Source organism: Alosa sapidissima, chromosome 23, assembly GCF_018492685.1.
Source record: "Alosa sapidissima isolate fAloSap1 chromosome 23, fAloSap1.pri, whole genome shotgun sequence".
In the NCBI taxonomy this organism is placed as follows: domain Eukaryota; kingdom Metazoa; phylum Chordata; class Actinopteri; order Clupeiformes; family Clupeidae; genus Alosa; species Alosa sapidissima.
The window spans coordinates 26,804,920-26,817,051 of NC_055979.1; the positions used below are offsets into that span (position 1 = coordinate 26,804,920).

The window sequence follows — 12,132 nt, forward strand, 5'->3', positions numbered from 1 at the left end:
ATGTGTGTGTGCACCAGCACCTCTTACTGTGAGGTATGCTCCTCTCTCATACAGCCCAAAAGCGGAGAGGTGACGCCTAGCTGCCCACTGCTCTGTGAGCTGCTGTATGAATCAGAGTTCGACAGCCAGCTTTGGATGCTTTTTGACCAGAACAAAAGACTCATCGGCTCAGGAGATGCGTATCCGCACCAGGTAGTGACCCCAAAACAAAACAAGTGTCACGAAAAAAAAACAGCACCGTGCACATAGAAAATGTGTGAAACGGGTTTCGTTGAATTTAAGATTACATTGGCCGGGCATTTCTAGTGCATGTATGCCACTGCATTCATTGAGGCCAAAACATGCCATTGAAATAGATTTAGCAGTGTCATAATGTTTGGCAGTCGTTCATAGGGCAAAGGTGATGACCACATCACAGTTAATTTATAGATATCATTTTGCCATTTTCACAGTCTCTTTGTTATGCTTGTGTGTTTGTGTGTATGATCTGCCGAATCGGACACAGTACTCGCTCAAACTGGAGAAGGGGGACTACACCGTGCGCCTGCAGGTGCGTCACGAGCAAGCGTCCGAGTTGGAGCGCCTGAAGGACCTGCCCTTCATTGTGTCACACCGCCTGTCCAACACGCTCAGCTTGGACCTTTACGAGAGCCACCGGGCGGCGCTGCTCTCCAAGAAGAAGGCCAACTCCCTCACTCTCTCCCCAGGAGCCTGTCAGCCATTTTACATCACCGCCCTGTCCGATGACAAGTACGTGCCCTCTAGAAAAGCACTCTTAGCCTGATCTTCAGAGTTGTGCAAAAATGTACAAAATCTGCCTTTAGGGTCTAAAAACACTTGTTCTATGACCGGTCAGTTCAGGTATTTTTTGTCATTTATACACTAAACACTGCGTTTGATCGAATCAGCGCTGCGCAGATCTGGCTAAACGTAAGGCATGTTTGTATTGAAAGATTCAGCCAAATCTGAGCAGCGCTCCAAGATAGATTGATTGATTTGAAGATACCGGACCAGGAAGCCATGGAATTTTATTCCTACAGATAGATTAGACTAGATGAACTTTATTGTCCCAGAAGGGAAATTTGTCTTGGCCATACAGTGCTACATAAAGCTGCTTACAATACAAAACACACACAAGTTCAGCGCCCAATACCACATAGAAGACAACAGAAATAAATAAAATAGAGTAAGCACAGCAGACATAGGAATCAGTACCTCAATCTCTAAGCAGAAAACACAATACACACAACAATATTTCACATAGCCTCTAACTACAATAAAATAGTATTGCACATTTCCTAATTGTGTTTCCCATTACACCAGTGAATTAATAGTAATATTGTTTTTGTTTTGTTTTTTGTTTGTTTGTTTTTTTTTTGGTTCGGTTGGGGTTTGTGTTTGTCCTTCTTTACAGAATCCCTAAAGGCACTGGCCCCGGCTGCTACCTGACTGGATCCCTGGTTCTGCCCAAGGGCGAGTACGGAAAGAAAGCAGTGAGTTGCCCGGTTTCTTTCTAAAAAAAAACAACTCTTCCCCCTTTGGGATCTCATTGGGAATACTGTGGGACTACTGTGGAACTCATCTACTTGGATGACAAGATAATCTTTACGGTCATGGCTGACTATTGTTCATGTTTGGGTACTGTTATTACTTATGCAGATTCAGTAGATCTCTCCCTGAGGTAATATCTTCCAGTGGGATTAGTTGTTTAGACCACCCCAACATAAGGCTAGAACAGGGGTGGAGACCACCCTTTACCCCAACATAAGGCTAGAGACCACCCTTTACCCCAACATAAGGCTAGAGACCACCCTTTACCCCAACATAAGGCTAGAGCAGGGATTTAGACTACCCTTGACCCCAACATAAGGCTAGAACAGGGGTGGACACTACCCTTTACCCCAGCATAAGGCTAGAGCAGGGATTTAGACCACCCTTTACCCCAACATAAGGCTAGAACAGGGGTGGAGACCACCCTTTACCCCAACATAAGGCTAGAACAGGGGTGGAGACCACCCTTTACCCCAACATACAGTAAGGCTAGAACAGGGGTGGAGACCACCCTTTACCCCAACATACAGTAAGGCTAGAACAGGGGTGGAGACCACCCTTTACCCCAACATACAGTAAGGCTAGAACAGGGGTGGAGACCACCCTTTACCCCAACATACAGTAAGGCTAGAACAGGGGTGGAGACCACCCTTTACCCCAACATACAGTAAGGCTAGAACAGGGGTGGAGACTACGCTTTACCCCAACATAAGGCTAGAACAGGGGTGGAGACCACCCTTTACCCCAACATAAGGGGTGGAGACCACCCTTTACCCCAACATAAGGCTAGAACAGGGATTTAGACTACCCTTTACCCCAACATAAGGCTAGAGACCACGCTTTACCCCAACATAAGGCTAGAACAGGGGTGGAGACCACCCTTTACTCCAACATAAGGCTAGAACAGGGGTGGAGACCACCCTTTACCCCAACATAAGGCTAGAGACCCTTTACCCCAACATAAGGCTAGAGACCACCCTTGACCCCAACATAAGGCTAGAGACCACCCTTTACCCCAACATAAGGCTAGAACAGGGGTGGAGACCACCCTTTACCCCAACATAAGGCTAGAGACTACCCTTTACCCCAACATAAGGCTAGAGACCACCCTTGACCCCAACATAAGGCTAGAACAGGGGTGGAGACCACCCTTTACCCCAACATACAGTAAGGCTAGAACAGGGGTGGAGACCACCCTTTACCCCAACATACAGTAAGGCTAGAACAGGGGTGGAGACCACCCTTTACCCCAACATAAGGCTAGAACATAAGGCTAGAACAGGGGTGGAGACCACCCTTTACCCCAACATAAGGCTAGAACAGGGATTTAGACTACGCTTTACCCCAACATAAGGCTAGAACAGTGGTGGAGACCACCCTTTACCCCAACATAAGGCTAGAACAGGGATGTAGACTACCCACAGCATATAAGGCTCTAACAGGGGTTTATACTACCCTTTACCCCAACATTAGGCTAGAACAGGGGTGGAGACTACTTTTTACCACAGCATAAGGCTAGAGCAGGGATTTAGACCACCCTTTACCCCAACATAAGGCTAGAACAGGGGTGGAGACCACCCTTTACCCCAACATAAGGCTAGAGCAGGGATTTAGACTACGCTTTACCCCAACATAAGGCTAGAGCAGGGGTGGAGACCACCCTTTACCCCAACATAAGGCTAGAACAGGGGTGGAGACCACCCTTTACCCCAACATTAGGCTAGAACAGGGGTTTAGACTACTTTTTACCACAACATATAAGGCTAGAACACAGGTTTTCAGCTCTTATGTTGTTTTGACGTCAAGGCAACAACCCAATTCAGGTGAACATCAAAGGAAGGAGGAAATTGTTGATATTAGTTAAGTTTAATTCTAATAATATATAATTTATATAATTAATTTATTAGTTGATTTTTTTTTTTTCCCTGTGGTCTGGTCTCACTATTCCTTTGTAGGATAAGCTTAGCAGTGAAGTTCCCATTACTAACTGAACAGTTACTAATGCTGTACATTTAACGGCCCAGTTTATGTTCTTTATATCTATATATAAGTCCCCTCCCCTACTTGGATAGGAGTTTTTGGAATTGCCTTCATGGCATCTGTTTTTTCAGGATGATTGGGTGGACTGGGCACAGACATAATGTAATTGATTGAGAGGACACAGTTTGATCGTCATATCCTCATACTTCACCCCATGTAGGTTCATGTAGTGTTTGTACAAATGATATAATTCTTTTGGTGGTGTAACATCTTGCCTAACTTAGCCACGGGTGTAGTTCTCTTCCATTAAATCGGTGATCATTGTAGGGCTGCAACTACCAATTATTTTCATAGTCGATTAGTCTGTTAATTATTTTCTCGATTAATCAAGTAGTAGTTTATTTAGATTGATCTTCGGCAATGCATGAGGGGATTATACATTTTCAGTGTAGTCACTTGGATGAGGATGCAACTTTGTGATAGAATGAAGTTGGAACGAGAGAGAATGTAGAGAGACGGAGAGAGACAGAGAGAGAAAGACGGAGAGAGAGAGGATGTTTGACGAGTGTGCTCCTGTTTTTCTCCTTCTCATGATGTGTCATTCTAACCACCAGGGCCAGGCCACAGCAAAACGACAAGGAAAGTTTAAAAAGGTACTGCCTGAACTAGGTTACTGTACTCTGTAAAGACACTAGCTTAAATTACTGTCGGTTAAAAACACAAAAAATGTACATGGGAAGTTGCCCATTCATGATGCAAATCAATATATTTTTTCCCTCCAGGTGTTGTAACGTTGAAAAGAAAACTGTGTGTGTTGCATATAGTTAGTATAATTGTAAACAAATGTCCATTATTTTTTTTTCATGCCAATCATTTGTTTGTTTTTTGCAACTTAACACCGCTAACTGTGAAGAGGTAATAAAGGGTGCCGCTAACTGTGAAGAGGTAATAAAGGGTGACTGTGCTCAGACATATAAATATATATATGCGCTGGCATGAATGATGTCTTTATGAACTTTTCCTTGTCTAAGGTAGATGGCTTTTTCATTTTGTTGAGGTGTCAGAAAAACCCTTCAAAGAGTCGAGCCTTACCTTATCAATAGATAGGTATATCAATAGGCAAATAGACAGAAAAGTGATAATTGCATTTGAAACATTGTGAACAGTTTTATACGAGCTTTGAATATCTAATCGAAACATAGCTGGCTTACAGATTTTGTAGAATGCTTGCTTTGTCACAGTTAACAAACCATGGTGATGATATGGCATGTAGAATTCCACACCGGCCACTTTAACATCGAAATCTGTTTAGGTTTTTTTTTTCTCTGGATACAGTGTTAACATGGAGCATGAAGCAACACAGCCAATTATACATTTCAATAGTGATTTTATTCAGATAAAAGGAAAATGTGTGACATTTCTAAAAAAGCATAGAGTAAAGTGAATGGGATTCAGCAGGTGCTTTTATCTGGTAAGAATATATATGTATATGTTAAGAAACTATAAATCGCGTTTTTTGCACAAGCAGTGAGTCACATACCTCTATTGTCTTCGGTCGCTTCCTGTAAAGTCCATACTAGTCATACTACTTGACTTCCTGTAAAGTCCATACTAGTCATACTACTTGACTTCCTGTAAAGTCCATACTAGTCATACTACTTGACTTCCTGTAAAGTCCATACTAGTCATACTACTTGACTTCCTGTAAAGTCCATACTAGTCATACTACTTGAGTCGCTGTAGCAAGGGAAGGGCAAAAGGCAATCTCATTTGTTTATTGCATGTTACGCCTAAAACACATTGTTTTGCTTAGTAAGAAGTAAGAAGCTTAAATACAACCTTTTTGAACCATGCGCCTGGTGTGGAGCCTATTTTTTCCGCTGTCAAAATAGGAAAAGTTTCAGACACACCCTAAACACACTTACCCCTCGCGATTCTGACTATCCATTTAGAACACTAAAATATGACCCTATATCGCTAAACACATCACTCCTGTTGTGACACCATTTCCCTCAAAAGATAAGTCACTATTGGTCTAATTTTTCGCTTCAGTATTGTAATTTTGGGGATTATCTCACCTGAATGAGCCTGATGAATGTACTTGAATGAATAGGAACCGGGACAAAGTTTCTCCAATTCCACAACATTATTTTTCCGTGGCATAAGAGGTTTTGTCTGGCTCAGTATTGGCACGTAATAAGCTTCAGAAATCATATAGCATTGAATTCATAGCATTGGCTCCAAATCCCAAACCTTATTATTGATTGTATTTGCAACAAAGCACTCTGTTGTCGCAGTTCTTTATCTAAGAGCTGTTTCTTGTGTGACAGACTGTTGGATTCTAGTCCCATGATTGTTGTTAATCGTTCATTTATGATTTACCCTTAGAATGCACATCCCATTATTCTCACTGCTGTATAATCAGTGTTTCAGGATATGCGTTTTTCTTTTTTAATTACTTTTAATTATTGTTATTGTTAGTCATTATTGTCATCGCTGTCATTTCATTAAACTTTGTATAACTTTAGAAAGGTATTTCTAAATGTTATTATATTATAATATATTAATATATATAATATTTTTTAGACCTCAGCTCATTACAACTTGTTTGTTTGTACACTATGCCAGTTTAAAAAGATGTAAAATAATGTTTTACTTATGAAGGGGATCATATCAAAAATCTGATAGCTCCAGTTGAATAATGGTCGAGTTGAGTAGGTAGTTATCTCTTAGAAATGAATGTATAGCATGACAGACAGCCTCTTGTATTGGTCATGCTGAGGTTCCAGGGGTTAAGTAAACCAGCTGTGTTTTGATTCATGGATATTTGAAGCTTTCTCACAGTGCCTCCCAAATGTTTGTAATAAACACTTCATCAAACGGCATTGTAATTGTGGTGTTGTTGCACAATTATGGTGCTCTTGAGAAATCGCCATTTTGGCTTGTTTCAGGAGAAGTAAAGAAAAGGAAGTCCTTGTTGTTCTGATGACCGTTTCACGCGCCAGTAAACAATATTGTGTTTTCTTGTGGACTTTTCAGGATGTTGTACCGCTTGTCTACCACCTGATTTCTGCTCCCAACAAAGCCAAGAATGGAGGGAAGGATAAAGAAAAAGATGGAGAAAAAGAAAAGGACGTGAAAGAAGAGTTCTCTGAAGCCCTCAGGGATTTGAAAATCCAGTGGATGACAAAGTGAGTAGACTATTCTCAGATCTCTGCAATATGTAACCCAGCAATAAGCTAAACCTACAGTAATTTCCCCTGTTTTAGCTGCATTATGTGTAAAATGCAAGACTGTGTATTGGGAATTAGCCGAAGTGTGTCAACAAGTAATGCTTCGGTTGTACCAAAACGTGTGTTCACCGAAAATACTTCCCTCCTTATTTTGTGCAGCCACTGCACGTAGGCTGGCGTTTTTAGGAAAAAGATTTGTTAAGTTTTTATAACGACTTGAAGCCGAGCAGAGTGGCAGTGCTCCTCAGAGCCGCCCACGGACATTAAGACTCGCGTACATTATATTTCTTACGTTTTGGTACAACTAAAGCACTAATCTTCAGGTGCTTGTTGACAGCCATGTCAACGAAAAGGAAACTGGTTTGCCGAAGCTAGTGAACAGAGCCCATAACCCAATGAATCGAAATGAGATTGTGCTTTAATCAGAACGAATAATTAAGAGAACTGTGTTCCCATGTATAGCCCGCCTCTGTGTATTAACCTCATAGCGTAAGAAACTTTGCAAAATCAATGTGTAAACCTCAGTTAACGGGCGGAAAATTACGGTAATGCATTTCATGTTCAGGACAGTCAGATGAAGACGAGCGACAATTGTGCCGTGTGATGATCAGTGTGGCTTACTCTACAGGTTAGACAACAGCACTATTTACGACGAGTTGAAGGAGAGCTTCAGCACCTATCTACCACTTCATGTTCAACGCCTGCACCAGCTTGATTCAGAGAAGGTGCACATCTACTCAGATATGAAAAAAAAAACGTTTTATTTGAATCTTCCTGGCTAATCTTTCTATGTGTAGATGCTGTATACCTGAGCTGTTTTTCATCAGATGATTGGTTATGTCTAACTCTATCTTATCCTTGGTGCAGGAGCGATTGAAACGCCTGGTAGATATCGTAGATGCTGCGGATGTGGTCGTCTCACACATTGACCAGACGGCCCTCGCAGTTTACCTTTCAATGAAGACCGACCCCAGGCCTGACGCTGCCACCATCAAGAGGTTTTAAAATGATATCCGTACTTTACTGCTATGAGCACTCTGCTGCCTTCACAGGAAATGATGACGTTCACAATGCAAGCTTTCGCCTATTGCTTATTTATGTTTTATTTGTGTGTGTGTGTGTGTGTAGCGACATGGAAAAACAGAAGTCGTCTCTGTTGGACGCTCTGTGTCGGAAAGGCTGTGCTCTGGCTGACCAGCTGCTCCAGGCTCCGCAGGAGGAAGGAGCCATCGCTGGAGCAGGCGCCGGCGCCCGCGTCGTGGGCAGCCCTGATGAGGCAGCCCAGGATGTGGCCAAGGCCCTGACCGAGACATTTTGGGAGGTGCAGAAATGGGCAGACCTCACAGATTCTAAGGTGTGTGTGTGTGTGTGTGTAGATTGGATTGTAATTGTTATTCTTTCACTCAGTAAGTCTGTTTCCTTTCATGTTGCATCACGTTTTGATCCACCACAAACTGGTACACAAGCTTTCAGTCACTGTCCGAGGCCCGGCATGCAGGATTGGACCCAATAGCAGACACCAAATCAGGAATTTGAAGAAGACAGGGACTTTACTGACAACGTGGTTTAACTTTGTTTAATGACAGGCAGGCTAGAATTAAACATCACAAAACAGGCAAAGACAGTCCAACACTCAGATCATGAAAATCCCAAAATCTGAATCCATTTTTAAAGGTGAAATGTAATCCAAAAACAGCACAAAACCATCAAAACAAGACTTGACAAAGACTGCATTTGACTTGATACAGACTGGACTAGACACAGAATCAACTTGAGCCAGACAAAGGCTGTGTCCGAATCAGAAAAAGTCCTGCCTTCTAAGATAGCATTTGGTGGCAGCGAGGCATGTCTGTATCAAATATTCTATAAAATGCTGCCTTCCAAGAGTTTTGAGGGCAGCGTAGATGCATCCTTCATGCTGCCTTCAACGTCCAAAATGTTATTTAATTGTGAGCAGCTATTGGTAACTGGCAACAACTGAAAGATGCAGTCGAAGTTATTCTGCTTTCTGGTATCCTGGCAACTGCGTTCTATGTTGCTATCTTGCCAGGCCACTCGAAACATAGTTAGTACCTTGATGCCTGCTAAGGCAAGTGACTCGTTAGACAGCTGAAAGCTGTGAGGCAGCAGGCAACTGCCTTCCATTTCTGACTAACGTGTAGTGACTGGGAACAGGTGTGCAGGAATAACTCAATCAACAGAAACCAGGAAATGCAACAGGCCAACCCCCGTAGCGAGCAATAGGGGTACACGGCACCCACAAAACACAAGACAGATCACAACAATTGTTACGTACTTGTTTGTTTCTTACCTACTATCACATTAGCACGTTCACCATACAAGAGTTGTCCTTGAACCTGTCTTGTTTTACTCTCAGGTTTTAAGCTTTTCTTACAAGCATGCACTTGTGAACAAGATGTATGGGAGGGCTTTGAAGTATGCATCTAAAATCGTTGAAGACCGACCCAGCAAAGACAACTGGAAGAACTGTGCTCAGGTAGGTCACATGATTTGTTCTTGAAGCAAAGTGGTTTTCTACATTGACACACATTTGAATGACATGCAGTGCGCAATACAGTGTGTAAATACTGACTCAAACAAACCTGTGCTAATTAAATGAACTGGGCAAAACCTTTTGCCAATCTAATAGCATGCAACACCACGCTACACACAAACACCGGTAGATCAGTGCACAGACCAGGAAGTTCTCATTAGAAGTTCTCATTAGAAGTGACTCAGTTTCCATGAAACTTTTAAAAATCATTAACGATAAACTCTCAAACTCCCTCAAGTCAGCCTCTGAGATGTTTCTCTAGTTTAATAAAACACTACAAATAACCTAACTAATTTCTGCTATTTTGCCGTGCAACATGTCAAACCAATTTACAACAATATTAGTGTGATTTCCACAGCACAGTAGCCAGATGTAGAGCAAACCAGTCCCCACAACACAGCGTTATTTTGCTGGTGATGGTCTCAAAATATTGAAATCAGTTATAATCGAAACAATTGTAATCAAAACCCTGATCAGAAGAATAAGTGAGAATACACAGCCTATTAAGATTTAAAGGCTTAAATGTTAATATGACATTTCATACTAAAATGTAGAAATTACAATTGAACCCCTTTTCTACTGTACGTAAACAACAAAACAAAACAACATTTAGACTTCCTTCACATACACTGATGCTGTCATTTGTGAATCTGTAATGCCAGATAGTTACATTAACAACTTCCTTTTGGAATGACTTTTATGCAAGCTCTAATCAGTTCATTCATCTGGCAAAATACACCAAAAGCAATTAAGCCTGACAACCACAACCTACTTATGTAGGAAGTACTGTCAATTTATTTTTAAAACTGTATATCTCTGTTTCCTGCAGCTGATGCGGTCTTTGGAGTGGATGCATTGTGCCAACTTTACTGACAACTGGCTTCCCATTATGTACCCGTCTGAGTACACACCCTTTTAAGGGGCCTGCGATAAATGTGTCGTTTTAACTGGCTGCCAATAGACTGCTTACATGTTCAATATGCAGAATGCACAGACAAACAAAGGCAGACCTCTCACCCTGATGAATGCAGTAGAAATAACAAGTTGGAATGGAACTTGATTTCCTACGTTCTTTTACGGAACACTCACAGAATGACCTAATTACTCCTCACAGTACGTGTACCCCCTCAGCACACTGCACTGTGGTTATTGCGAAACATAATTGGATGCTCGAGCACATTTAAAGATAGAAGCAGTGGGCACATTTTACTGTCATTTCAAAAGAATTCAACTTTTCTCTGTAATGCTGAGAAAATGTTGTTCTGAATTTAGTCAAAAAAGGCACTCTCAGATGAGTTGGCGTTCTCTCTGTATATGTATATACTTGCGAGGGATAGCCATTTTAACCATGTGGGGAAGCCTGAGTGTGTCTTGGAGGGTCGGATTAATGCTAGCCTCCTTGAATCAGAAACAGTTGTCAACGGTACCTCACATAAACCTTTCATCATAACATCAACATAAACATGATATAAACCTGTCATGGCTTATCCCGACATGTCATAAACGTCCATAGCCTGTAATAAAACAATGCCTAGTTATCATTGTCTGTGTTTTGTCATGACGGCTCTCAATATATTTCACATCATACACTTATGTTATGTAAAGCTCTCAGAGCTGTGAGAGCAATTTCTTAGAATGGCACCATGATACAGTCTCATTCAGCAGTGACTATCGTAATGGCTATTGGCTGGATTATGATCTATGTCATGACATGGTTAAACCAATCCAAACATTGAGGTTACAAGTGAAACGTTAGCCCATTCTCTGTTAAAATATCTGTAGTTGTGAATTATCACAAACAGTTACCAAGGCAATATCAAATGTAATTAATCCTTATTATTTTCTGACATTTATGTAAAATGTATGCATGTTTTGTAACAGTTTTTTTTGTAAATTCAGAATAAATATGACTGGGCTTTTATTCACACAGCTGAGAAAGACCAGGTTCAGTCTTGTACTTAATCAAGAATGATGCTTTAGATGCATTATAAGTTTGCATATGTCTGTGCCTAAATGTGTGTTCTTGTGTATGTGGGCGAGCGTGGGTGTGTTTGTGTGTGTGTGTGTGTGTGTGTACATGCCATGTGTGAATGTCCTGTTCTCCCTTAATTGTGCTGTTTATTTTTTTTTTTAAAAAACACTTAATGTAGCCAGACATTTTTAGTGTGTCAGACAGAATTTGTATGCATTACCACCAATGCCAAAGTCACAATATAGACTCCGACTATATATCACCATAGAGACTCCGACTATATATCAGATATCCTATTGTTGAAGACCTTTGTCTTGTGCAACCCAGTGGAGCTCCAGCACAGGACTGTCTGGTACGGGGAGTGAGGGAAGATCTGGTTCCCCTGCCCTCCCCTGTATCTTCTAAACAAATCATTTTGTTGTTGTTGTTGTTGTTCAGGGTTTTACAGTTTTGCTGACTTTGTTTACAGCAGGTCCTTTTACGAATGCCTTAATATTCACACTTTGACTTGGACATCCTCAGCTGACTTCAGTCACAGGTTTCATATCACATACAGGTTTGATGTTAATGACCTCAGAAATATTTATTAAAGTATTGTATCTACAAAGTATAAAATAAAACCTAGTCCATGCGTACATTTTAGTTGTAAATGTACCAGTATTACTTTACTTGTTTTGTTATCTATGGACTCGGAAAATGAGTCATACTCTTGTTATCTCACTGAATGTGTAGAATTATGTCACAATGTTGGAAAAATATATTCAGAAGAAAATTATTTCAAAGTGAAAATAAAACAGACAAAATATCACACAGCTTGTGACTTTGTCCAGTATTTGATTGGA

At 41.2% G+C, this 12,132-nt stretch overlaps 1 protein-coding gene across 2 annotated transcripts in view; it reads left to right on the top strand.

Annotated features, from left to right (window-relative positions):
- tpp2 (tripeptidyl peptidase 2) overlaps nucleotides 1-12,102 on the top strand; it is a 29,425-nt gene extending 17,323 nt beyond the window's left edge. Inside the window, exons 20-29 of one of the 2 annotated variants that reach the window (XM_042081524.1) lie at nucleotides 55-192; nucleotides 506-750; nucleotides 1,415-1,493; nucleotides 4,146-4,184; nucleotides 6,571-6,722; nucleotides 7,393-7,489; nucleotides 7,632-7,762; nucleotides 7,893-8,118; nucleotides 9,142-9,261; nucleotides 10,148-12,102. In XM_042081524.1, the coding sequence (XP_041937458.1) occupies nucleotides 55-192; nucleotides 506-750; nucleotides 1,415-1,493; nucleotides 4,146-4,184; nucleotides 6,571-6,722; nucleotides 7,393-7,489; nucleotides 7,632-7,762; nucleotides 7,893-8,118; nucleotides 9,142-9,261; nucleotides 10,148-10,237 (1,317 nt within the window). In that variant the 3' untranslated portion in view covers nucleotides 10,238-12,102. The remainder of the gene's footprint in view (nucleotides 1-54; nucleotides 193-505; nucleotides 751-1,414; nucleotides 1,494-4,145; nucleotides 4,185-6,570; nucleotides 6,723-7,392; nucleotides 7,490-7,631; nucleotides 7,763-7,892; nucleotides 8,119-9,141; nucleotides 9,262-10,147) is intronic. The other variant, XM_042081525.1, reaches the window with a different exon arrangement.
- Nucleotides 12,103-12,132: the final 30 nt, after the last annotated feature.